Source organism: Acipenser ruthenus, chromosome 48, assembly GCF_902713425.1.
Source record: "Acipenser ruthenus chromosome 48, fAciRut3.2 maternal haplotype, whole genome shotgun sequence".
Lineage (NCBI taxonomy): Eukaryota > Metazoa > Chordata > Actinopteri > Acipenseriformes > Acipenseridae > Acipenser > Acipenser ruthenus.
Window position 1 is genome coordinate 796,162 of NC_081236.1, and position 27,477 is coordinate 823,638.

General features: G+C 48.0%; 1 protein-coding gene across 3 annotated transcripts in view; it reads left to right on the forward strand.

The window, feature by feature from the left end:
* The first annotated feature begins 1 nt into the window (after position 1).
* LOC117967948 (vigilin-like) overlaps positions 2–27,477 on the forward strand; it is a 32,603-nt gene continuing 5,127 nt past the window's right edge. The window contains exons 1-25 of one of the 3 annotated variants that reach the window (XM_059014546.1): positions 2–140; positions 9,276–9,358; positions 9,680–9,787; positions 10,071–10,219; positions 10,705–10,920; positions 11,923–12,129; positions 12,929–13,144; positions 13,864–14,070; positions 14,878–14,985; positions 15,362–15,466; positions 16,265–16,343; positions 16,897–17,036; positions 17,500–17,604; positions 17,957–18,070; positions 18,591–18,677; positions 19,453–19,584; positions 20,069–20,287; positions 20,681–20,902; positions 22,002–22,220; positions 23,042–23,180; positions 23,686–23,813; positions 24,545–24,649; positions 25,093–25,227; positions 25,585–25,728; positions 26,631–26,810. In XM_059014546.1, the coding sequence (XP_058870529.1) occupies positions 9,712–9,787; positions 10,071–10,219; positions 10,705–10,920; positions 11,923–12,129; positions 12,929–13,144; positions 13,864–14,070; positions 14,878–14,985; positions 15,362–15,466; positions 16,265–16,343; positions 16,897–17,036; positions 17,500–17,604; positions 17,957–18,070; positions 18,591–18,677; positions 19,453–19,584; positions 20,069–20,287; positions 20,681–20,902; positions 22,002–22,220; positions 23,042–23,180; positions 23,686–23,813; positions 24,545–24,649; positions 25,093–25,227; positions 25,585–25,728; positions 26,631–26,810 (3,432 nt within the window). In that variant the 5' untranslated portion in view covers positions 2–140; positions 9,276–9,358; positions 9,680–9,711. Of the gene's footprint in view, positions 141–3,055; positions 3,201–9,275; positions 9,359–9,679; positions 9,788–10,070; positions 10,220–10,704; positions 10,921–11,922; positions 12,130–12,928; positions 13,145–13,863; positions 14,071–14,877; positions 14,986–15,361; positions 15,467–16,264; positions 16,344–16,896; positions 17,037–17,499; positions 17,605–17,956; positions 18,071–18,590; positions 18,678–19,452; positions 19,585–20,068; positions 20,288–20,680; positions 20,903–22,001; positions 22,221–23,041; positions 23,181–23,685; positions 23,814–24,544; positions 24,650–25,092; positions 25,228–25,584; positions 25,729–26,630; positions 26,811–27,477 lie in introns of those variants that run through there. The other 2 variants (XM_059014545.1, XM_059014547.1) reach the window with 2 other exon arrangements.

A 27,477-nucleotide genomic window follows, 5' to 3' on the forward strand; every position in this document is an offset into this window, starting at 1 on the left:
ACTTCTACTAATAATAATGTACTATATTGTAATATGCATGACAGATTCAAGAACGGAGACGCCCGGTTTCTTAATGAAACGCTGCTCTGCTGCTAGTCGTAGACGGCGAGGTGGAGAGAGAGAGACACGCGCTCCACACGGTGAGACTCTCTTTTGTTTCTGAAGGAGCGACGAGACTCGAGAGGCTGGCGGTTCGGTTAAGGGCTGCATAGCCCACGGCGAATGAACGGCAGTATCTCGGTGCTACAGCTGTGTCGCTTCTGTGCGTGTGCGTGTGCGTGTGCATGTGCTTGTGTGTGTGTGAGTGTTTTTTTTAACGTTGTTCTCCGAGCTCTGGCTGGGCGGAGCGGAGCGGAGAGGGGGAGGGGGAGAGAGAGAGAGAGAGAGAGAGAGAGAAGAGAGAGAGAGAGAGAGAGAGAGAGAGAGAGAGAGAGAGAGAGAGAGAGAGAGTTGGGGTGGGGTGGGGTGGGGTGGGGTGGGGTATGTATGCTGTGTTGGGCTATTACCCGTCACGTCCCAAGTCAAAATGTAAGGCGGGGGTTGTAATAAATTGTGATACTCCCTCAGAGCATTTTTCTGGGAGGCGCTGCGTCATTTTAATAAGGAAGTTGCCGTCAAAAAAAAATATTTAACGTGTGTTATAATAATAATTTAAAAAAAGACAAATTATGCCGTGACGCGTCTCGCGTGGAGCACACACCATGCTGAGACACGGGGGATGTTTTAACATGCAGGCGCTGGTTTGTTGTCTTTTGCATGTTAACTTTTGCATTGTATTACTTGTATTACTTGTATTGTAACACTTGAAATGTATTTGCTTACGATTGTAAGTCGCCCTGGATAAGGGCGTCTGCTAAGAAATAAATAATAATAATAATAATAATAATAATAATAATAATAATAATAACTCTTACGGATTTGAAGTAATTCATACACTGACACGCAGTCAGGTTATCTGGGCGCTTCCTCTAGCTGTGGTTAATGACACGAGGAACATACACTTCGTTATGTGGAGGGAAGCGTGACAAGTTAGCTGCGTTTGAGTCGAAACGTGCCGAGTGATATAGCGCCCCCGATCAAAGGCCTTTCTTCAATACATATTCATCTATCGCCATATATATATATATATATAATATAATAATTACAATCTTCACTCATTTATACGCTTTCGGTGTTCAGCAGCAGCTATGATGTAAAAGCGTGTATTAGAAAACAAATGTCATACATATATATTCTCTTTTTTTCCTCTCATTGCTTGAAATGTTTTGGTTTTTTTTTTGTTTACGACTGTAAGTCGTCCTGGATAAGAGCGTCTGCTAAGAAATTAATAATAATAATAATAATAATAATAATAATAATACTAATAATAATACTAATAATAATAATACTACTACTAATAATAATAATAATAATAATAATAATAATATACGAGGAGAAATTAGTTTCTTCCTATGAAGTGATCATGCATGTGCTTGCTAGTCTTCCTCATGTCCCCACATATATAAAACTAGAAAATGTTTTTTTTATATATCGGTCCCCATATGAGGTCGCCATGCAGGAAATGGTTAAAGAATAACAGATGATTGCAATAATGGGCAGTATGGAAGAACGAACCCCCCAACATTTTATTTAGAGTAAAAGGGAACTTGATCATTAAAATTATACTTGTGTGTCAACATTACAGTGCATTTGCTGCCATCTAGCGTCCGTTTTCTAGTACTGACACGAAGATATCATAATGAAAAAGACGAGGAATAAAAAAAAAAAAAGTTAATTTACTACGGAGCATGCGCGCCCGGAGTATCCCAAACAAAAGGGGCTCCTTTTAATCATGCGAATGACGTCATACACACTTACGTCAGAAGTCGAAGGCTGACAAATTTTATTTGATCATATGGCACTGTTGACAAAGAAAAAAAACAAAAAACGTTTATCATTTGTCTGCTTCAGCCCCGGTGTGCTTGATTAATTAATCAAGTAATATGATATACACGGGGGCAAAGCGTGGCGTGATAATGCTGTCTCAATTAAACGTATATCAAATGTTCCTTCATTGACCGCCTCGCTTTATTAATATTATATTTCATAAGCCTAATGTGTGTTTATGAATGCATTTATTATTGTAGCACCAAACGGGGCTGTGCTGTCGATGCAGTGTCTATAAATCTCAAATGTCGGGAATACATTTTATAATGTATACAGGGTTTAAATTGACGAAGTAGTTCCGTCCACCACCGCTGCCTGCCTGTCTGCCGTTGACGTCACCGTGCCGCTATAATCCCTATTAACATGCGGGTTTTATAGAAATACAAAGGTCACACCCACACTGACTGTATTTAAGTATAATTAATTACAGGAATGCAAATAAGACTCCCGTCGCATAGCAGTTTGATCCACTGCTGGTTTTACGTTGGATTTAATAAGACTCACCTGAGAGCTTTGTACCTACACGCTTTGATCAAGCTTGTATTAAAACCTGGAAATTATGGAAAATGAGTCTTATTATTATTTATTTCTTAGCAGACGCCCTTATCCAGGGCGACTTAAAATTGTTACAAGATATCACATTATTTTTACATACAATTACCCATTTATACAGTTGGGTTTTTACTGGAGCAATCTAGGTAAAGTACGTTGCTTAAGGGTACAGCAGCAGTGCCCCCCCCCCACCTGGGATTGAACCCACGACCCTCCGGTCAAGAGTCCAGAGCCTTGACCACTACTCCACACTGCTGCCCTGTGCTCAGATGTATTTCCATGCCTGAATGATTAAGCATTATTATTATTATTATTATTATTATTATTATTATTATTATTATTATTATTATTATTATTATTATTATTATTATTATTATAATAATAATAATAATAATAATAATAATTCATTTTTAGCCTTCAAAATCTAAACTGCAATGCGTAGTGCTGAACAGGTTCCAGTTTAAAATTCACAAACTCGGGCATATATCACGTGAAAAAAAAAAAAAAAAAATTCTAATCAATAACTCCAGCAAAAGAATAATGACTCCGTGATAAACACGCGGACTACTTAACCTTATGAATGCTGCTGCCCGCGGCAGGATACTGCGGCTTTTCCGGCGGCGAGGCAGTGGTGTGTCCTTGTGACGTGCCGTGCGTGGAGTCCCTCCGCTGACGGGAGCGCGCTGTGTTTTTATTATTTCGGATTCAGGAGTCGGAAGCAGGTGAGAGGATTATAATATATATATAGAGGCGCGTTTTATTTTCTTTTTTGTTATCAGCAACGGGGTTTGGTCGCTTTTTCCCCTCCCAGGCTGTCTAGTTAAGCTAATTGTTCAATTTCTTGTAGACGAGTCTTTTGAAATCCCAGTTAGGTAGAAACGGTGTTATAAGTAATGATAACTGTCTCGGGCCTCAAAAGGATGCCCACAAATTATATTAATGCACGTTTTATAAATGCATTTTTTTTGATTGCTTATCATATTTGTTTTATAGTAGTTGGATAATGCAGTAATATTATATATATATAATCTCAGTACATAATGCTGATGCTAAATTGAATCTAACGGTTTTGATACGTTATGTATTATTATTTTTATAATATAGATATGTAATGTGGGTTTAATCGTTGAAATGCAGTAGCACAGTATATCTAATAATTGAAACAATTCGATAAAATATTGTTTTTTTCCACCCTGAATATTCAACGGTTACCACAAGAGTCTGTGTTATTTAATTTGTTATGTACAGTGCAGCACGATTCTTTCTTTGTGGACATTATTATTATTATTATTATTATTATTATTATTATTATTATTATTATTACGATATTCTTGTGAGACACGACAGGTTGTGTTATAAGGTATTACAATTGATATATTCTCGTCGTATGCGCCGAACTGTATCATTTTTTAACCAGGAAAGCGCTTCTACTGTCTGCTTACATTTTAACCGCTACCAAAGCTTAATAAAAATGATGGAAGTTATGGAGGTGGAGAGGGTGGGTATGGGGGAGACAGCTGATTACTGTAATATAATCCAGGACAGTTTGTGTCTATTAACTACAATCTAACTACCGTTCTACTATATGATAAAGCAGGCCTGGTTGAGTGTACAGTTTGTTTATGTTATCCCACTATAGTCTTAATAGGGGCACACACTTTCATACCCGTATTAAAACTAGCACTGCCCTCTACAATAGCCACCGACAAATTCAACATCATTGGTTATCAATTCGATATAATGTCCACCTTATATTTCCAGTCTATTTATAAGGATGAAGCAGGGATGGAGACTCTTATGAGGCTGTGTGGTCCAGTGGTTAAAGAAACAGGCTTGTAACCAGGAGGTCCCCGGTTCAAATCCCACCTCAGCCACTGACTCATTGTGTGACCCTGAGCGAGTCACTTCACCTCCTTGTGCTCCGTCTTTCGGGTGAGACGTAGTTGTAAGTGACTCTGCAGCTGATGCATAGTTCACACACCCTAGTCTCTGTATCTTGTAAAGCTCTTTGTGATGGTGGTCCACCATGAAAGGCTCTATATACAAATAAAGATTATTATTATTATTATTATTATTATTATTATTATTATTATCTTACTGTATTTCCATTTGTGTTGTATTGAATTAGCTGGCTCTCAGATCTCCAGTACAGCACTGAGTTCTCTACACTAGACTGTATTGAATTAGCTGGCTCTCAGAGCCCCAGTACAGCACTGAGTTCTCTATACTAGACTGTATTGAATTAGCTGGCTCTCAGATCCCCAGTACAGCACTGAGTTCTCTATACTAGACTGTATTGAATTAGCTGGCTCTCAGATCCCCAGTACAGCACTGAGTTCTCTATACTAGACTGTATTGAATTAGCTGGCTCTCAGATCCCCAGTACAGCACTGAGTTCTCTATACTAGACTGTATTGAATTAGCTGGCTCTCAGATCCCCAGTACAGCACTGAGTTCTCTACACTAGACTGTATTGAATTAGCTGGCTCTCAGATCCCCAGTACAGCACTGAGTTCTCTACACTAGACTGTATTGAATTAGCTGACTCTCAGATCCCCAGTACAGCACTGAGTTCTCTACACTAGACTGTATTGAATTAGCTGGCTCTCAGATCCCCAGTACAGCACTGAGTTCTCTACACTAGACTGTATTGAATTAGCTGACTCTCAGATCCCCAGTACAGCACTGAGTTCTCTATACTAGACTGTATTGAATTAGCTGGCTCTCAGATCCCCAGTACAGCACTGAGTTCTCTATACTAGACTGTATTGAATTAGCTGGCTCTCAGATCCCCAGTACAGCACTGAGTTCTCTATACTAGACTGTATTGAATTAGCTGGCTCTCAGATCCCCAGTACAGCACTGAGTTCTCTATACTAGACTGTATTGAATTAGCTGGCTCTCAGATCCCCAGTACAGCACTGAGTTCTCTATACTAGACTGTATTGAATTAGCTGGCTCTCAGATCCCCAGTACAGCACGGAGTTCTCTATACTAGACTGTATTAAATTAGCTGGCTCTCAGATCCCCAGTACAGCACTGAGTTCTCTATACTAGACTGTATTGAATTAGCTGGCTCTCAGATCCCCAGTACAGCACTGAGTTCTCTACACTAGACTGTATTGAATTAGCTGGCTCTCAGATCCCCAGTACAGCACTGAGTTCTCTATACTAGACTGTATTGAATTAGCTGGCTCTCAGATCCCCAGTACAGCACTGAGTTCTCTACACTAGACTGTATTGAATTAGCTGGCTCTCAGATCCCCAGTACAGCACTGAGTTCTCTACACTAGACTGTATTGAATTAGCTGGCTCTCAGATCCCCAGTACAGCACTGAGTTCTCTATACTAGACTGTATTGAATTAGCTGGCTCTCAGATCCCCAGTACAGCACTGAGTTCTCTATACTAGACTGTATTGAATTAGCTGGCTCTCAGATCCCCAGTACAGCACTGAGTTCTCTATACTAGACTGTATTGAATTAGCTGGCTCTCAGATCCCCAGTACGCTGTTTTCTTTTTCTCTCTCCTCTCCTGTGTCTCCTCCCCCCCTCTATTTTCTCCACTCTCTCTGCCTCTCTCCTCTTTTTCCTCCCTCTTTCTATTTTCTTCTCTGTCTCCCCCTCTTTTTTCCTCTCTATTTTCTTCTCTGCCTCTCCTTGCTCTCCCCCTCTCTCCTCTGTTTGTCCTCCCTCTCTGTTTTCTTGTCTCTCCCTGCTCTCTTTTCCTCTACAGTCTCTCTCTCTCCCTCTCCTCCAGTATGTCTCCTGGGTGGTTTCACAGTAGTGTGTTCGTGAGGTGAGATTCAGTTCAGATCTGCTGTAAAAGGATTTTGATGTTGTTTTTCTGATTGCATCGCTGCATGACAAAGCTCTCCTCCAGCCCAGAATCCAGACAGATTTCATCTCAGGGTAAAGCATAGGGAAGCATTGTAAAGCACAGAGAGGTCTGGTAAAGCATAGGGAAGCATTGTAAAGCACAGAGAGGTCTGGTAAAGCATAGGAAAGCATTGTAAAGCACAGAGAGGTCTGGTAAAGCATAGGAAAGCATTGTAAAGCACACAGGGGTCTGGTAAAGCACAGGGAAGCATTGTAAATCACAGAGAGGTCTGGTAAAGCATAGGGAAGCATTGTAAAGCACACAGAGGTCTGGTAAAGCATAGGGAAGCATTGTAAAGCACAGAGAGGTTTGGTAAAGCATAGGGAAGCATTGTAAAGCACAGAGAGGTGTGGTAAAGCACAGGGAAGCATTGTAAATCACAGAGAGGTGTGGTAAAGCACAGGGAAGCATTGTAAAGCACAGAGAGGTGTGGTAAAGCATAGAGAAGCATTGTAAAGCACAGAGAGGTGTGGTAAAGCACAGGGAAGCATTGTAAATCACAGAGATGTCTGGTAAAGCATAGGGAAGCATTGTAAAGCACAGAGAGGTCTGGTAAAGCATAGGGAAACATTGTAAAGCACAGAGAGGTCTGGTAAAGCATAGGGAAGCATTGTAAAGCACAGAGAGGTCTGGTAAAGCATATTTAAAAAAAAATATGGCAAAGCATGTGAAACTGTAGTAAATGCATTGTATAAAAATCCAGTGCAGATTTGCCCTGGTGATCCTGTATATACGGGCTGTGCAGAGTTTGGTGGAGCAGCGCTGTGCAGCAATACAAAGAGCTGCACGCTTTGAATCGAATCGGATTGCTTCTTGCATGACTCAAGCTGTCCTCCCCAGCAATGGCAGGTTCAGACAGACATTAACACGCTGGCAGCCTGGAGAGCAGAAGAAAAGCAGCTCACAGATAAGAGAGGCTCAGCTGTCAGCCCAGAGGAGCCTGTTAGTTCTGACACGTACACACACACACACACACACCCACACGCACATGTGCACACACACACACACAGAGCAATTAGGAGAGGTTGGGAGCTGAATACTTGTGCGGACCAGGAGAGCTCTCTGGGGCGTTGGTGTGGTTTGCTGTGCTCTGTGTGAGTGTGAGAGTGTGTGTGTGTGTGTGTGAGTGTGAGAGAGTGTGTGGGTGTGTGTGGGTGTGTGGGTGTGTGTGGGGGTGGGAGGGTGGGAGGGTGGGTGGGAGTGTTTGAAAACGAGACTGCGGTCGCAACATTTTTTTGTGTTGTAAACAAAGTGGCATGCCAACAAGTTCTGGTTCCAAAAAAAAAAAAAAAAAAAGTTCTTTTATTGAAGGCCGTTTATCTGAAAGCAGTTTGAAATCAGACTCGGTCATTTCCTTCTGGAGGAGAGCTGAGATCAGTTTCAACTGGGACTCTGTCTGTCTGTCTGTCTGTCTGCCCCAATTAGCATTGCTATGTTGCCACAGTGGCACACCGCCCTAGTGGTCGTTCATGAAATCGCATTGGCTCCTTGATTTTATTTAACAATAATACTACGTTTTCATCCGCCACTGGGAATGGATTTGAGCAGCGGGTTTGAGGATTTGAGATCAGTTTCGATTGGGACTCTGCCTGCCTGCCTGTCAGTCTCTCTGTCTCGGGCTGGCGGAACTCGATCTGTCCACCCTGACTCTGGAAGTCACCTGACGAGCGTCCAACGAAAAGGACGCGAGAGAGAGGAAGGTTTTCAAATTAAAAAAATGTGGAGGGCTGTGAATATACTCTCAGGGGAATATCAGAGGTTAGGGAATACAAAGACTTTTCCGTACTGCAGGGTTGCAGACTGGATTGGAGGACTGCAGATGGAACCGGCCCCAGTTTGATACTGGGAACGAGGCGAGGTTGAGCAGACTGGGTTCAGAGCACTAATTATTGGGATACAATGAGTAGTTCTTGATTGTTTATCACACTGGAAAGGATTATCGCTAAATGTGTGTCTAAAACCACTGCCGCTGGGGTGAGCCTCTCTCTTTCTATAGCCGTCCACAGAGAAATGTGTGAAGTGCAATTAAACTGGCCGTCAGAGAATGACTTTTAAGTCAGTCCCCTTTTCTACCGTGCCCTAGCTTTGGTTTAAAAAGCCAACAAGCCTAAAAAAGTCTAACTTAAGTGGGGGAAAAAAGTCACGACTAACACAAAGTGATTTTCAGAACTGTTGGGTTTTATTTTTTTAGACGGCAAGCGACTGTTGATAATGTCACAGTCCCTCGACTCTGCAGCACACCCGTCTGCCTGGATGGCGTGCTGGCGTTTTCTCCTGTGTCTGGCGAGGCGTGAATGGTGCTTATTACCCTGGTGCTGCAAACCCAGTGTAATTAGCAGCACACTGCCCGGGTCTCTCAGCTCACAGAAGCACCCAGGAGAGGGTTATAAAAAGCTGCTGTGTTGTTTGTTTCATTGCCAGCCGGGCGTGAAGGAGGCATTTAAATTTGTAACTTGTTGTACAATAAAGAAAAACAATCGGGCAAAACCGCGTTCTCACTGGCTGGCACTGAACGCTTCCCTTCCCTGTTATGGGAAAAAAAAAAAAGATGGTATCTGTCTGTCTGTCTGTCTGTCTGTCTGTCAGTCCCAATTAGCATTGCCTGGGCACTCCTGTAAGTGATAGTGATGTACATTCAGAATTGGAAATGCAGGCTGTTTTGAAGCTGAAAGGCAAATTAGCATTATGGAATAAAATAATACGAGCATAGGATAAACAAAAGGATTTACATTCACAGACGAATGCGCTGCGAGCCGAGGAGTTCTGCTGAACTGGGGGAAAAAAAAACATGATTGTGGGGTGTGGCAGCAGTAAGACTCGACTGTTATAGAAGTGAGTGTGTGTGTGCGTGCGTGTGTGTGCGTGTGTGTGGTGTGTGCGTTTTCTACCTAACACGTTTCTGTTTCGTTTCCTCCACAGCGCCAAAAAACACAGATCCACACTGAAGCGCCATCGGTAGCTTCGTTCAGGACGGACTTCTCTGGCATTTGACCATTTTGCAGGTGCGTGCAAGGATGAAAGACAGACTCCGATTGCGTAGCAGTTTCCTCCATTCCAGGTTTAATAAGAGCTTCATTACTAATTAGGTTTATTTTAGTGTTTCTAAAGCTGAGGGAACACAAAGCCACTTTTTCAGGAGCAGCGGCTTGAAACCTGGTTCCAGGAGACCTAGTCTGAGGTTTGCTGTGGCCTGAAAGCTAGTCTACTGAAACCAAGTTCCAAGCCGCACAGGGGCTCCGTGTTCCCTCAGCTTAACTGGCACGATTGAGAGTTTTCTAGTCACAGACGACGTTACAATAACCATGACGCTCCTGTTTTCGCAGTGGAATAGCGGAATAACCCTGAGTTTGAAACCATGAGCTCTGTGGCTGTCTTGACCGCGGAGAGCTTTGCCGAGCATCGCAGCGGCCTGAAGGATGAGGAGATGGCAGGTAACTGTGCGGCTTGGAACTTGGTTTCAGGAGACTATAGGTTTCAGGGCTTGTTACCAGGAGGTTCCCAGTTCAAAACCCCGGCTCAGCCACTGACTCACTGTGTGTGTGACCCAGAGCAAGGAGGTTAAGCGACTCAGGGTCACACACAGGGAGTCGGTGGCTGGGCCGGGGATTTGAACCTCCTGGTATCTCTAGCCGCTGGTCCCCCTAGCCTCCCTGTGCAGCTCTGGTGAGCTGGGTGTGTTTCTCCAGTGTGGTGTGCTTTGCTTTGCCCTGGCAGATGGAGTTCCCGTGGACGAAGCTTACATCCCCACCTACCTGGAGGCTTTCCCTCCCCTGCCGGAGAAGGGGGCTCCGGGGGAGACATCCAGCGAGTCGGGGGGTGCGTGGAGCAAGATCCGGCCAATCAAATCCTCCGTCATCACCCAGGTAGGGTTCCGCCGGTCCTGCAGAAACTCCCAACGAGATGGGGTCAGTCCTCGTGTCAGACGGGATGTGCATCTGTTTCGAAATGTTGATCAAGCTGAGAGCCTTAGAGTCTGTAAACAAAGAAAAAAGAGGAGGCTTTTTCTTCTATTCCTGCCTTCCCTTTCCTCTTCCCTTCATTCTCGCCCTTTCTCTCTGTTTTTCTTACTCTATCCATTTTCTTTTCTTTCCTTCCTTTCTATTTTTCTTTCATTCTTTTTTCTCTCCTTCCTTGCTTCTTCTCTGTCCTTCTTCCATCCCTCTCTTTCCCACCTGTTCTGTAGTGGTTTGTTTCCCTTTCCCTCTTTCTTTAATTCCTTCCCTTCTTTCTCTCGCTCTCTGTTTTTCTTTCCTTCCTTTCTGTTTTCCCTTTTTCCTTCCCTCCCTCCTCTCTCGGTCTCTCTCCTCCCCTCTGTGCTTGTCTCACCCCCTCCCTTCTCTCTCTGCAGGTGTTTCACGTCCCTCTGGAAGAGCGCAGGTACAAGGACAACAGCCAGTTTGGAGAGGGGGAGGAGGCCAAGCTGTGCCTGGACATCATGCAGAGGACGGAGGCCCACATTGAGCTGTCTCTGGCCAAGGACCAGGGCCTGTCCATCATGGTGACGGGAAAACTGGACTCCGTGATGAAGGCGCGCAAGGAGATCGTCGCTCGGCTCCAGACTCAAGTAACTTCAGTCTCCAGTTCATTTCATGAGTCTTCCTCTCCTTTCTCAAATGCACAAACCCGCTGCATTGAAAGAATCCATTCCCAACACAGGAGGCTTGTTGCTAGGGAGTTGACGTCACTGCCTTGTGACTTTAGCTGGTGCATTGCTGCCTCACGTGAACACCTCGCTGGCTAAAATAAAAACCGCTTCAGCAAGGAGATATTTATTATTATTATTATTATTATTATTATTATTATTATTATTATTATTATTATTATTATTTATTTCTTAGCAGACGCCCTTATCCAGGGTGACTTACAGTCGTAAACAAAAATACATTTCAAGAATCACAGTACAAGTATTAATACAATTAAGAGCAAGATAAATACAATGACTTCGGTTCTAGCAAATACAAGTATATGACAAAATACGATTCAATAACGGAGCAGATAAGTGTCAGTGATATTTACATCAGGATATAATTAAATACAAAATACTACAGATTAAATAACACTTGTTATTTAATCTGTATAGCACAATAAGGCAAAGTACTTTGTCTTATTGCGCTATACGTGTGTATATGATAACAGCACGATATTAATGCTTTGTTTTTAATGGTTTTGTGTGTTGTTCTTTGTGATGTGCAGTACAAAACAAAAGCTTAGGCACACGCAGTTAGACAGTAAAAATGGGGAGCCAACTCCAGGGCTGCGATATATCCGAATCCGCAGGATAGCGAGGGGCGATATAACGAGGGGTGGGTGTATATTGGACAGGAAGTACAATACAATACAGTTTAAACTTCTATAGAGCCTTGCCTCTCAAGGATCCCAATCTGCAGTTAGAAGTCCCATCTTCCCAATCATAGTCAATAATCAATCATTCAAAAGCTCTAGGGTGGCGATAATTAAACCGTTCAAGGGGGGCTCTCGAAACAAAGGCCACGCCGATCATAAAAAAGGTTGTTGCCCGACTCGTGCATGCGTACCAGCCTCTCAGCGCTCCCGTGTGTCCCCACAGGCCTCGGCCACTGTCGGCATCCCCAAGGAGCACCATCGCTTTGTGATCGGCAAGAACGGGGAGAAGCTGCAGGAGCTGGAGCTCAAGACAGCCACCAAGATCAACATCCCGCGCCCTGAGGACCCCAGCACCCAGATCAAGATCACCGGCACCAAGGAGGGCATCGAGAAGGCCAGGCACGAGGTCCTGCTCATCTCAGCAGAGCAGGTATAGACATCTGCACCCTGCACCCTGCCCCCTACATCCTACACTCCCTCTGCATCGAGAAGGCCAGGCACGAGGTCCTGCTCATCTCAGCAGAGCAGGTATAGACATCTGCACCCTGCCACCCTGCACCCTGCACCCTACACCCTACACTCCCTCTGCATTGAGCAAGCCCAGCACGAGGTCCTGCTCATCTCAGCAGAGCAGGTATAGACATCTGCACCCTGCACCCTGCCCCCTACATCCTACACTCCCTCTGCATCGAGAAGGCCAGGCACGAGGTCCTGCTCATCTCAGCAGAGCAGGTATAGACATCTGCACCCTGCCACCCTGCACCCTGCCCCCTACACCCTACACTCCCTCTGCATCGAGAAGGCCAGGCACGAGGTCCTGCTCATCTCAGCAGAGCAGGTATAGACATCTGCACCCTGCACCCTGCCCCCTACATCCTACACTCCCTCTGCATCGAGAAGGCCAGGCACGAGGTCCTGCTCATCTCAGCAGAGCAGGTATAGACATCTGCACCCTGCCACCCTGCACCCTGCACCCTACACCCTACACTCCCTCTGCATTGAGCAAGCCCAGCACGAGGTCCTGCTCATCTCAGCAGAGCAGGTATAGACATCTGCACCCTGCCACCCTGCCCCCTACTCCCTGCCCCCTACACCCTGCACCCTACTCCCAAAAGATAGCTAGGAGAATATTTTCAAGTCCCAACCAGATCCTTCGGCGCACATTGCCTGCATCTGTTCTGCAGCCCTGTCTCCCCACCCCCGCTCACTCTCTCTGTCTCCCCCTGCAGGACAAGCGGGCGGTGGAGCGCGTGAGCCTGGAGAAGGCCTTCCACCCCTTCATCGCGGGCGCGTACAACAAGCAGGTGCAGGAGCTGTGCCAGGAGACGGGCGCGCGCATCAACATCCCGCCCCCTAGCGTCTTCAAGGACGAGATCATCATCACCGGGGAGAAGGAGCCCGTGGCACAGGCCCTGGCACGCATCCACGCCATCTACGAAGACAAGGTGCCATGGCAGTTACAACACAATTGCGTTCAATTGCAATGGTATTTACAATGGCGCTGCAGTAATGGTATTTATAATGACACTAAAAAATTAACAGAAATAGCTGCACACACGAACATGTGGACTCTGTTTATTCTACCCAGCAGTGATCACAGATACAAACACACAAACATACTAGAGAACGATTATTCAAACAAACAGGGGAGTCACTGAAAGTGACTGAAAATCCGAGAACGTGCTCTGTGTAAAACACAACATGGTAATTATAATTATTATTATTTATTTCTTAGCAGACGCCCTTATCCAGGGCGACTTACAATTGTTATAAGATATCACATTATTTTTACATACAATTACCCATTTATACAGTTGGGTTTTTACTGGAGCAATCTAGGTAAAGTACCTTGCTCAAGGGTACAGCAGCAGTGTCCCCCCACCTGGGATTGAACCCACGACCCTCCGGTCAAGAGTCCAGAGCCCTAACCACTACGCCACACTGCTGCCCCAATTAATTACACATTACACAATTACATTGGTAATTATAATGAATTACACATTAGACAGTTACATTGGTAATTGACCTCAGTTCTGACATAAGCACAACTTGTGCTCAAAAATATGTATTTGGCACGTAACAGGTTAATAATAAGAAACTACGAAAGTTTTGACGAGAGCGGCTCTTATCCCCCCTCCCTCCTCTTCCTCCTCTTCCTCCTCAGAAGCGCAAGACCACCACGATCTCGGTGGAGGTGAAGAAGTCCCAGCACAAGTACATCATCGGACCGAAGGGCACCACGCTGCAGGAGATCCTGGATGCCACGGGGGTGTCTGTGGAGATGCCCCCCCTGGACTCGGGCTCCGAGACCATCATCCTGCGGGGGGAGCCCGACAGTCTGGGGCCCGCGCTCACGCAGGTCTACGCCAAGGTAGGGGAGCCGGGGGGGGGGGGGCACCATGGGAGGCTGAAATGTTCAGTTGTGTGTTTCTAAAGAATTCGGTGGCTCCCTGTAATCAAGTTGAGAGGGTACAGGGAGGGGTGAGGGGTACAGGGAGGGGTACAGTGAGGGTACAGGGAGGGGTACAGTGAGGGTACAGGGAGGTGGGCAGGGTACAGGGAGGGGTACAGTGAGGTGGGCAGGGTACAGGGAGGGGTACAGTGAGGGTACAGGGAGGTGGGCAGGGTACAGGGAGGGGTACAGTGAGGGTACAGGGAGGTGGGCAGGGTACAGTGAGCATACAGGGAGGGGTACAGTGAGGGTACAGGGAGGTGGGCAGGGTACAGGGAGGGGTACAGTGAGCATACAGGGAGGGGTACAGTGAGGGTACAGGGAGGTGGGCAGGGTACAGTGAGCATACAGGGAGGGGTACAGTGAGGGTACAGGGAGGTGGGCAGGGTACAGGGAGGGGTACAGTGAGCATACAGGGAGGGGTACAGTGAGGGTACAGGGAGGTGGGCAGGGTACAGGGAGGGGTACAGTGAGGTGGGAGAATACATGGAGGGGTATAATGAGGGTACAGGGATGGTACAGGGAGGATTAGAGTTAGATTTACACTCTCAGTGAAATTCTAAGAGTAGTGGCTGCTGATAGGTTGCAGTGGGGGACTTGGCTTCTAATATCAATTACTCTCCTCATCGCGCTGCAGTGGACCCTGGTGAGCTCAGGCAGGGCTGGCCTCCACGCTCTGTTTGATCTCTCTCTCTCTTTCTCTCTCTCTCTCTCTCTCTCTGCCAGGCTAAGAGTGTGCTGGTGTCTGAGGTGACGGCTCCAGCCTGGCTGCATCGCTTTATCATCGGGAAGAAAGGGCAGAACATCGGGCACATCACCCAGCAACTCCCCAAGGTGAGTCCCACACACACAGCAGGGAGGGAAATAAGACTCTCAGATCTCCAGTACAGCACTGAGTTCTCTATACTAGACTGTATTGAATTAGCTGGCTCTCAGATCCCCAGTACAGCACTGAGTTCTCTATACTAGACTCTATTGAATTAGCTGGCTCTCAGATCCCCAGTACAGCACTGAGTTCTCTACACTAGACTGTATTGAATTAGCTGGCTCTCAGATCCCCAGTACAGCACTGAGTTCTCTACACTAGACTGTATTGAATTAGCTGGCTCTCAGATCCCCAGTACAGCACTGAGTTCTCTATACTAGACTGTATTGAATTAGCTGGCTCTCAGATCCCCAGTACAGCACTGAGTTTGTGTTTGTGTTGCAGGTTCACATCGAGTTCACTGACGGAGAGGAGAAGATCACGCTGGAGGGACCCACAGAGGAGGTGGAGCAAGCCCAGGCACTGATACAGGAGATGATCAAGGAGCTGGTTAGAACACGCGCTGCTGTACCCTCTCCCTGTGCCCTCCCGCCCCATACTGTACCACTCCCTGTACATATTGCTGTACCCTCACCTGTCCTGTACCCCTCACTGACCTCACCCCTGTACCCCTCACTCACCCCTCCTGGTTCTCTCCCTGTACCCCTAACTGAACCCTCATCCCTCAATCCCTGATAACTATAGCTTACCTTATAAAGGTTCCCCATAGCGTAATAAATCATGGGGAAGCAAGAGGAATAAAACTAATTCCAGGGCTTAAAAGAATGAGCTACAAAGATCGAGGAAACGTTGGAGAAAGACAGATTATATATATATGTATGTGTGTTTTTTTGGGGGTTTTTTTTAAATAGGAGACCTCCAAAGTGATGGCAATATCTACAGCTCTGGCCAAAAGTTTCGCATTACCCTCTATATAGAATTAACTAATTTTGCTTCATAAAGTCGAATGAAACCTGCTGGATAATGTTCCGTTAACATATTGAGTTACACACCGCTTTGTAGTTTTCATCTATACTTCTACGAAAAAGCTAACGTGACATTTCGCAAATCTAACATGAAATACTACTGTACTACTATTATGGCTCCCGGTATAGACTCCCCCCCACCCCCCCACCCCCCCCCGAGATCATTTTGTAGTGTCTTCGATTACACAATGTCAAATAAATTCTGTTCATATTGTTTTGTTTTTAAATTATGTCTCACTCCTACAATTCTAGGCGATGTAAAACTCTTTGGCCAGAGCTGTATTTGATAGCTTTACTGTCCTTTTGTGTTCTTCCCCCACAGCTCCTCCGAATGGATTACACCGAAGTGAGGATCGACCAGCGCTTTCACAGGCACCTGATCGGAAAGAACGGAGCCAACAGTGAGTTCAACAGCCAAGAACGATGACCTGCAGCTCTGCTGTAAAGCTGAAACTTTTACGACTTCACGAAAATCACCTGCGGTAATAAACCAGGGGGTTAGAAACTCACGCGAGTCCTGAGCTCACAGTCAGAGCGACACTGCGGTCCACGGGGAAGGGCTGAAAACCTCAGGAGAGTTTTAGGGAACAGCGATGAGAAGCTGTTTGCCCTTGGAAGTACAGAGTGTTATCGTTTTAAATGATCAGGAGCCAGGAGTGTCAGCTTAGATAGTCATATCAAACAGCAGCTCTAAATTCCTTCACCACCCCCTGCCCCATCTCTCTGCCTCCCTCTCCCCTCTCATCTCCCTGCCTCCCTCTCCTATTCCCCTCTCCCCATCTCCCTGCCTCCCTCCTCTGTCCTCACCTCCCTTTCCACTTTCCCACTATCTTTCCCCACTCCCCCTGTCTCTCTCCCCTCTCCTCATCTCCCTGCCTCCCTCCTCTGTCTTCACCTCCTCCCTTTCCCCACTCCCCCCTGTCCCCCTCCCCTCTCGCTCCTCTCTGTCCCCAGTAAACCGGATGAAGGAGCAGTACAAGGTGTGTGTGCGAGTCCCACAGGACGTGGAGAGGAGCAGTTTGGTTCGGATCGAGGGGGAGCTCCAGGGGGTGCAGCTGGCACGCAAGGAGCTGCTGGAGCTGTCAGCCAGGATGGTACGGGAGTGTGTCTGTGTGCCTGGGGTTTACATGAACAGTGAACCTCTCACTTAACCTTGTTATAAGTTTACCACAGTCAATTTACACTGTGATTTTGCAGTTTTTCCCCCCATGCTTTTCCCATGTTTATACTTTCTCTCTGTCTGCATGGGTGTCTGTGTGCCTATGTGTGTGAGTGTGTGTATGTCTATGTCTATGTGTGTGTGTGTGTGTTTGTCTATGTCTATGTGTGTGTTTGTCTATGTCTATGTGTGTGTGTGTGTGTTTGTCTATGTCTATGTGTGTGTGTGTGTGTGTGTGCGCCTATGTGTGTCTGTGAGTGTGTGTATGTCTTTGTCTGGGTGTGTGTGTGTGTATGTCTTTGTCTGTGTGTGTGTGTGCGCGTGTGCATGTGTGTGTGCGTGCGTGCGGCTCTCATTCTGTCCCTGCAGTTTCTCATTGCTCCTCTGCTGGTTCCCAGGAGAACGAGCGCACCAAGGACCTCATAATCGAGCAGCGCTTTCACCGCACCATCATCGGACAGAAGGGAGAAAAGATAAAGGAGGTCCGGGACAAGTTCCCTGAGGTGAGGAGCGGCCGTTACAGCTCAGTGAAGCATAGCAAAGTGGAGTACAGCACAGTGAAAACATGGTGAAGCATTGTAAAGCACAGAGAGGAATGGCAAAGCATAGGGAAGCATTGTAAAGCACAGAGAGGTCTGGTAAAGCATAGGGAAGCATTGTAAAGCACAGATAGGTCTGGTAAAGCATAGGGAAGCATTGTAAAGCACAGAGAGGTCTGGTAAAGCATAGGGAAGCATTGTAAAGCACAGAGAGGTGTAGTAAAGCATATTACCACACCACGCGGCCGTGCCTTTACCTGGGGAGACCCTCGGGGACCCCAAGTTTTTAGTTACCTTGGTTTTTTTTTGTTTCCAGGTCATCATTAACTTCCCTGACCCGGCTCAGAAGAGCGACATCGTGCAGCTCCGCGGGCCCAAGAACGAGGTGGAGAAGTGCGTCAAGTACCTGCAGAGAGGCATCGCTGAGCTGGTGAGACTGCCCTGGACTCACACAGGGAGGGAGAGGGTGAGAGGGGGAGATAGTACCTGCAGAGAGGCATCGCTGAGCTGGTGAGACTGCCCTGGACTCACACAGGGAGGGAGAGGGGGAGAGGGGGAGATAGTACCTGCAGAGAGGCATCGCTGAGCTGGTGAGACTGCCCTGGACTCACACAGGGAGGGAGAGGGGGAGACAGTCACTGACAATCAGGTGAGGGTCATTCCTGGTGAAACGAGTGCAGAAACAGCGGCTCGGGTTTGTGACGATCGCTGCTTTTTCTTACTCTGCGGAGAACAGCGATCCACGCAAACCCAAGCAGCTGTTTCCGCGCTCGTTCGACTCGGAGCGGTGAATGAGCCCGATCGACACCAGCGACCCTCGCCTGCGGAGAGCAGCTTGATCCGAACAATCGGATAATCGCTTTGTGCGGAGGGCTGAGATACCCGTTCATGAGAGAACTTCTTGATTGTGCCTGTCCAGCTGAATTGACCCTGCTGCATTTCTCTCGTAGATTGAGAACAGTTTCTCCATCTCGGTCCCCATCTTCAAGCAGTTCCATAAAAACATCATCGGGAAGGGAGGCGCCAACATCAAGAAGGTAAGATGAATGCAGAAGGGCTGAAATAAAAACCCGCGGAGATCGATAGGGGTGCATCGATACGCTGTTACAATGTCACGATATGTATCACGATAGACACGTCGCGATACGATAATAATATTTATTTGGCAGACGCCTTTATCCCAGGTGACTCACACAGGTGTTACAGGGCAGCACAGGGTTACAATGCAAACTTCATATTGAAACACAGTGTAGTTTACAGTCAGTGCAAATAATAATACTACTAGAGTATAATATGAACTAGGATGCGGCAAGTTAGGAGAACAGCGAGTTATATCTACAGTGACAGATTAGCAGTGCAATAGTGCAAGGATAGCGCAGCAGCTGAGGATCCAGTAACGTGGTGCTGAGGTCAGGCGAGTCCAGTGCGGTGCAGGAGGGGCGGATCAGGAGATCTACAAGCGCAGGCTGAACAGGGGGGTCTTGAGGAGGCGACGGGAGGCAGTGAGAGACGGAGCGGTCCTGAAGTTCTCCGGTAGCTGGTTCCACCACAGATAAGCATTACGATACGTGTGATCTGATGTTTGTTTCCAAGCAGCTGTTTCTTCACTCGTTTCACTCTGAACGGTAAAATCAGCGGGATCGACACCAGAGACCCTCGCCTCCATCTGAACGATCACATTGTGTAGCACTAGTTAATAATTACAGGTGACAGTATTTGGTCCCGGTATTACGATCCACAATTGCTGAGGTCATTAAAATAGCTCCGCCCCCTGCCCCGCCCCCCTCTTCCTGTGGTGTCGCACTGAAACAGATCCGTGAGGAAACGAACACCAAGATCGACCTGCCCACAGAGAACAGCAACTCCGAGGTGATCGTGATCACAGGGAAGAAGCCGCACTGCGAGGCAGCGCGGGATCGAATCCTGGCCATTCAGAGAGAGCTGGTGAGTGGAGACGCAGGGAAGGAAACAACACTCCCACACCACACAGCAGTGTGATCCATTCCTGGTTTTACTAGGAGTTTATTAAGACACGCCTGAGCTTGATTACCTATACAGGTATGGCAAAAAATTTGCGTCCCCTTATAGAATTTCAAAATGTGACTCAAAACTCAAAATCTAACATGAAATACTACTGCACTACTATTATGGCTTCCGGTAGTCGTTTTTTGCGATATCATTTTGTAGTTTCTTTGATTGCACGATCATTTTGATTAGTTTTGATGCGTCATGACATAAGCAATGATAACGTTTGTGTTTGTTGGTTTGTATCGCGGTTAGCCTTGGCGTATTGCGTCCGGTGGTCGAATCTCTTGGAGAACACTTTGCTTGCCTCCCGAGGGGCGTTCTCTTAGCCAGAGACTGCTGCTGTATCGGCTTAGCGGTTAACTGTGCTGCTAAACGGTTGCTTGGTGTCTCCACCTTCCAGGCAAACATCAAGGAGGCGGAGGTGTCGATCCCGGCCAGGCTGCACAACTCCCTGATCGGGGCGAAGGGGCGCCTGGTGCGGGCCGTCATGGAGGAGTGCGGGGGGGCCCACATCCACTTCCCCGCCGAGGGATCGGGCAGCGACAAGGTCACCATCAGGGGTCCTGTAGAGGAGGTGGAGAGAGCCAAGAGACAGCTGCTGCAGCTGGCCGAGGAGAAGGTGGGGCCTGGGTACTGTATACCATAGAATATGAGGGCTTGGATGCTGTATACCATGTAATATCAGGTCTTGGGTATACCGGATAAGTAGGGCTTCCGATTGTTAAAGAAAGGGGCTTTGTTACCAGGAGGTTCAAATCCCTGCTCAGCCACTGACTCCCTGTGTGTGTGTGACCCTGAGCAAGTCACTGAACCTCCTTGTGCTCCGTCCTTCGGATGAGACGTAAAACAAACGAGCTCCTATTGGAAGTGACTCTGCAGCAGCAGCAGCTGTTGATGATGCAGAGTTCACCCCCTTGGTCTCTGGAAGTCGCTTTGGATAAAAGCCTCTGTAAATGACTCATTAATAATAATTGTGTGCTAAAAAGAGTTTTTAATTTTTTTTTTTTTTCAGCAAATTAACAACTACACTGTGGAGCTGCAGGCCAAACCGGAGTACCACAAGTTCCTGATCGGGAGAGGTGGGGGAAACATCCGAAAAGTGCGCGACCGCACTGGAGCCAGGATCATCTTCCCAGCCAGCGAGGAGAAGGACCTGGAGCTCATCACCATCGTGGGCAAGGAGGAGGCTGTGAGGCTGGCTCAGAGAGAGCTGGAGGAGCTCATCAAGAACCTGGTGAGGGGAGGGGAGAGGGGAGAGGGGAGAGGGGAGAGGGGAGAGGGGAGAGGGGAGAGGGGAGAGGGGAGAGGAGAGGGGGGAGAGGGGAGAGGGGAGGGGAGAGAGGGGAGGAGGAGTGAGGGAGAGAGAGGGAGAGGAGGATGCTGTGAGGCTGGCCCAGAGAGAGCTGGAGGAGCTCATCAAGAACCTGGTGAGGGAGAGAGGAGGGGAGAGAGGGGAGGAGTGAGGGAGAGAGAGGGGCAGAGGAGGGGAGGAGGAGTGAGCGAGAGAGAGGGAGAGGAGGAGGCTGTGAGGATAGCTCAGAGAGAACTGGAGGAGCTCATCAAGAACCTGGTGAGGGGAGAGGGGAGGGGAGAGAGGAGAGGAGGAGTGAGGGAGAGAGAGGGGCAGAGGAGGGGAGGAGGAGTGAGGGAGAGAGAGGGAGAGGAGGAGGCTGTGAGGATAGCTCAGAGAGAACTGGAGGAGCTCATCAAGAACCTGGTGAGGGGAGAGGGGAGGGGAGAGAGGAGAGGAGGAGTGAGGGAGAGAGAGGGGCAGAGGAGGGGAGGAGGAGTGAGGGAGAGAGAGGGAGAGGAGGAGGCTGTGAGGCAGGCCCAGAGAGAGCTGGAGGGGCTCATCAATAACCTGGTGAGGGAGAGAGGAGTGAGGGAGAGGAGGAGGCTGTGAGGATAGCTCAGAGAGAACTGGGAGGAGCTCATCAAGAACCTGGTGAGGGAGGAGGAGGGGAGAGAGGAAGAGGCAGAGGAGGGGAAGAGGAGTGAGGGGAGGAGGAGAGAGGGAGAGGCAGAGGAGCTGGCTGGGAGGGGTGCAGGTCAGGACGGCGCTGTATGAATGTCTGTGTGGAGTGTGAGGGGAGGGGAGAGGAGAGGGTAGAGGAGAGGGAGAGGCAGAGGAGCTGGCTGGGAGGGGTGCAGGTCAGGACAGCGCTGTATAAATGTCTGTGTGGAGTGTGAGGGGAGGGGATGGGAGAGGAGAGGGTAGAGGAGAGGGAGAGGCAGAGGAGCTGGCTGGGAGGGGTGCAGCTCAGGACAGCGCTGTATGAATGTCTGTGTGGAGTGTATGTTTCAATGCCTGCTCTCCCCCCCCCCCCCCCCAGGACAATGTGATAGAGGACTCGATGGCGGTGGAGCCGCGGTATCACCGGCACTTCGTGTCGCGGCGCGGGCAGGTTCTGCGGGAGATCGCCGAGGAGTACGGGGGCGTGACGGTCAGCTTCCCTCGCACCGGCGTCCAGAGCGACCGCGTCACGCTCAAGGGGGCCAAGGACTGCGTGGAGGCGGCCAAGAGACGCATACAGGACATCATCCAGCACCTGGTACTGAGACACGGCGCCCCAGCAAACCAGAAACACAGGGACTCCATGACAAACACTTCACAAAATAATAGAGCATACAAAAACAAAAAAAAACATCTTCTCCTGTTTTTTGTCGTTGAATTTACAAAGTTCCTTTTGTATTTCCTAATTATAAAGTGTTATGTAGTGATAGTGTTGTTATTTATTTATTTCTTAGCAGACGCTCTTATCCAGGGCGACTTACAATTGTTACAAGATATCACATTATTTTTACATACAATTACCCATTTATACAGTTGGGTGTTTATTGGAGCAATCTAGGTAAAGTACCTTGCTCAAGGGTACAGCAGCAGTGTCCCCCACCTTGGATTGAACCCACGACCCTCCGGTCAAGAGTCCGGAGCCCTAACCACTACTCCACACTGCAGCCCATTAATTAGCCTCAGTGGAGTATTTGCCTACTTAAACCTGAATCCTAAATTGTTCCTTCTTATCATGTTGTATTTCAGTAGTATTATTTGCACACGCTGTAAACTACACTGTATTTAAATACGAATCTTGCATTGTAAACCTGTACTGCCCTGTAACACCTGTGTGAGTCGCCTGGGATAAAGGCGTCTGCCAAGTAAACTATTAATAATAATAATAATAATAATAATAATAAACCATTATAGTCATTGCATTTGTATAATTACTGTAAGGGTAACAAATAACAAATTCAAACTTTGCAAAAGGGATAATTAAGACTGATTCTAGCAGGTGAACTTACCCAGCGCTCCACTCCATGATAACCTCTTTGACTGTGTCTCTCTCTCTCCCTCTCTGTCGCCCCCTGTCTGCAGGAGGCCCAGGTGACTGTGGAGTGTGTAATTCCTCAGAAGTTTCACCGCGCAGTGATGGGAGCGAAGGGCTCCAAGGTGCAGCAGATCACCCGAGACCACAACGTGCAGATCAAGTTCCCGGAGCGAGAGGAGAGCCTGGGTAGGGACCCCCAGAACTCACCATCTGCTGCCCCTCTCTCTTCCTGCACACAGCCTACCAGTGCAGTGGTATTGCTAGGAAAGAGAACTCCACTCTCCACACTGCAGAGCGCTCTAGCAGTATAGGAAAGAGAACTCCACTCTCCACACTGCAGAGCGCTCTAGCAGTACAGGAAAGAGAACTCCACTCTCCACACTGCAGAGCGCTCTAGCAGTATAGGAAAGAGAACTCCACTCTCCACACTGCAGAGCGCTCTAGCAGTACAGGAAAGAGAACTCCACTCTCCACACTGCAGAGCGCTCTAGCAGTATAGGAAAGAGAACTGCACTCTCCACACTGCAGAGCACTCTAGCAGTATAGGAAAGAGAACTCCACTCTCCACACTGCAGAGCGCTCTAGCAGTATAGGAAAGAGAACTCCACTCTCCACACTGCAGAGCGCTCTAGTGATCTTAAGAGGCAAGATATAGTGAAATATTATGTGTGTGTGTTTACCCCGCCCCTAGGAGTGGAGCCACACCCCCTGGAGAACGGTGACCTCAGCCCGGAGGCGGAGCTTGTGCCCAAGAAGTGCGACATCATCGTCATCTCTGGGCTCAAGGAGAAGTGTGAGGCTGCACACGCCGCCCTCATGGTGAGTAGAGGAACTGCAACAAGGACCTAAAATTTAGCCAGTTTGTCCTTGAATGCATGTCAGGTAATAGAAGTTCTGTTCATTACTGTCCCGTTGTTTGTGTCTCAGTTTTGAACATTACCGTTTGAATTTTCATCTTTTAAAAACATTGTAGCGATTTTTAAAGGCTGGAGTAAATCAGGGATGGGAATAAGACTCCTGTTGCACAGCAGTTTCACCCAGTCCAGGTTTTACTACCAGCTTGATCAGCCCCAGTGTGTCTAGGCAACAGGCTCAGGTGTGTCTTATCATTAAACTCCTAGTGAAACCAGGAGTGGATCAGGCTGCTATGCAGTGGGAGTGTTGTTTCCTTCCCTGGTCCGCTGGTGTACTGAGTGCTGTTCAATGCCTCTTGCTTGTGGAGAGAGGGTGTTTACGGAGGTTTAGTGATCCAGTGGTCAAAGAAAGGGGTCTCGATACCAGGAGGTTCAAATCCCGGCTCAGCCACTGACTCCCTGTGTGTGTGTGACCCTGAGCGAGTCACTGAACCTCCTTGTGCTCCGTCCTTCGGATGAGACGCAAAACAAACGAGGTCCTATTGGAAATGACTCTGCAGCAGCAGCAGCAGTTGTTGATGCAGAGTTCACCCCCCTAGTCTTTGGATAAAGACGTCTGCTAAATGACTAATTCATAATAATAATAATAATAATAATAATAATAAAGCAGGTTGCTCTGTGCTCTCTGCTCCCCAGGCCCTGGTCCCAGTCACTGTGGATGTGGACGTGCCCTTTGACCTCCATCGCTACATCATCGGTCAGAAGGGCGCCGGGATCCGCAAGATGATGGAGGAGTACGAGGTAGGGAGCGGCAGGGGAGGGGAACTGGGGCTGCCGTGGTCTGGTCTTAAAGGGGCTTGAACCAAATGAATTTAACATCGGGAGCCAAGCCTCTGAATCTAGGTTTGAGAGCCGGACCGTGAGTAAATCTCACCTCAGCAGCAAATGGAAACGCAGGAATACCATTAGTGCTGTAACAGTTAAACCAGGGTGCTGCTTATCGGTGGTGGTCAGTGTGGTGTGTCTGGTCAGTGCGGTCAGCCTGTGCTGTGTGTGGTCAGTGTGCTCAGTGCCTGGTCAGCGTGTGGTCAGTGTGCTCAGTGCCTGGTCAGCGTGTGCTCTGTGCCTGGTCAGCGTGTGGTCAGTGTGCTCAGTGCCTGGTCAGCGTGTGGTCAGTGTGCTCAGTGTGGTCAGTGTGTGCTCAGTGCCTGGTCAGTGTGCTCAGCCTGTGCTCTGTGTTGCAGGTGAATATCTCGGTGCCACAGCCCGAGCTGCAGTGTGATGTGATTAAGATCACAGGGCTGGTGGAGAGCGTGGAGAGAGCCAGGCTGGGGCTGCAGGAGAGAGTGAAGGAGCTGATGGCAGAGCAGCAGGACCGGGTACGTACCATCAGGGGCGGGGGGGGTGGGGCACGGCATGTACCATCCTCATCTGAGAGAGGGGGGGGGGGGGCGGGTGGAAAAGTGGATCCTTCACAATTTCGGGTACACTACGTGCAACTGTGCTCCTCCCCCGGCTTCACAGAGCTGCAGGGGTCACACGACACGTCACATGATCCACCTAATTTGCCTCTCTAATTCCAGAGCGAGGCCAAATCCGATCGGGTAGACCGGTCCTAATAAAGCGTCCAGGCTCTTTACATTACCTGCAGGAACTCTGAACTCTATAACTGTATTTGCGTTACGAGTCTGCCGTTGGTAACACTGCCCCCTGCTGTCCGCTCTGTGTGCGTGCAGGCACTGCGGAGCTTCAAGCTGACCATCTCGGTGGACCCCAAACATCACCCCAAGATCATCGGCAGGAAAGGAGCGGTCATCTCCCAGATCCGCAAGGACCACGACGTCAACATCCAGTTCCCAGACAAGGGAGAGGAGCAGCAGGTACTGCGCTGTCAGCTAGGGAGCGCCGCAGAGCAGCCGCCCAATAGCAAAGTGACGGCCGGCCTCAGAAACTGGTACTGGACTAACTGCCTGTCACCTGATTGTGAAGCGTGCGGAAACAAGACTCCTGTTGCATAGCAGTTTCACCCATTCCAGGTTTTATTACTACGAGCTTGATCAGCCCCAGTGTGCACAGGTAAGAAGCTCAGGTGTGTCTGTTAAGCTCACAGTAAAACCAGGAGTGGATCAAGCTGCTATGCAACGGGAGTCTTATTTCCATCCCTGTTGTGCCGAATTAGCTGGCTCTCATATCCCCAGTACAGCACTGAGTTCTCTACACTAGACTGTATTGAATTAGCTGCTCTCAGATCTCCAGTACAGCACTGAGTTCTCTATACTAGACTGTATTGAATTAGCTGGCTCTCAGATCCCCAGTACAGCACTGAGTTCTCTACACTAGACTGTATTGAATTAGCTGGCTCTCAGATCTCCAGTACAGCACTGAGTTCTCTATACTAGACTGTATTGAATTAGCTGGCTCTCAGATCCCCAGTACAGCACTGAGTTCTCTACACTAGACTGTATTGAATTAGCTGGCTCTCAGATCCCCAGTACAGCACTGATTTCTCTATACTAGACTGTACCGGGGATAGAAATAAGACTCCTATTACATAGCAGTTTCACCCATTCCCGGTTTTACTACAAACTTGATTTAGATTCAGTGTGTAGGTAACAAGCTCTGGCATATCTTATTACACTCATAGTGAAACCAGGAATGGATCACACTGCTGTGCAGCAGCGGGGAGTCTTATTTCCATCCCTGTGATATTAGATAACAGGTGATTGACAAGCGAAGAGGTCCTTACCGCCCTCCCTCCCTCCTCGCTGTCTTCGCTCCCCAGGATCTGATCTGCATCACGGGGTACGAGAGCAGCGCCGAGGCAGCGAGGGAGTCAATCCAGCGCATCGTGGCTGATCTGGAGGAGATGGTGAGCGAGGACGTCAAGCTGGATCACCGGGTGCACGCTCGCATCATCGGGGGGCGGGGCAAGGCCATCCGCAAACTCATGGACGAGTTCAAGGTAGAGCAGTGATGTAATCCAGGTTCAGTGATGTAATCCAGGTTCAGTGATGTAATCGAGGTTCAGTGATGTAATCGAGATTATGCAGTGATGTAATCGAGGTTATGCAGTGATGTAATCGAGGTTATGCAGTGATGTAATCGAGGTTATGCAGTGATGTAATCGAGGTTCAGTGATGTAATCGAGGTTCAGTGATGTAATTGAGGTTATGCAGTGATATAATCGAGGTTATGCAGTGATGTAATTGAGGTTATGCAGTGATGTAATCGAGGTTCAGTGATGTAATCGAGATTATGCAGTGATGTAATCGAGGTTATGCAGTGATGTAATCGAGGTTATGCAGTGATGTAATCGAGGTTATGCAGTGATGTAATCGAGGTTCAGTGATGTAATCGAGGTTATGCAGTGATGTAATCGAGGTTCAGTGATGTAATCGAGGTTCAGTGATGTAATCGAGGTTATGCAGTGATGTAATCGAGGTTATGCAGTGATGTAATCGAGGTTTGCAGTGATGTAATCGAGGTTATGCAGTGATGTAATCGAGGTTATGCAGTGATGTAATCGAGGTTATGCAGTGATGTAATCGAGGTTATGCAGTGATGTAATCGAGGTTATGCAGTTTAGAGTCCAAGGCGTTTATGATGAGGTTGTATAATGTTCAAGCTAG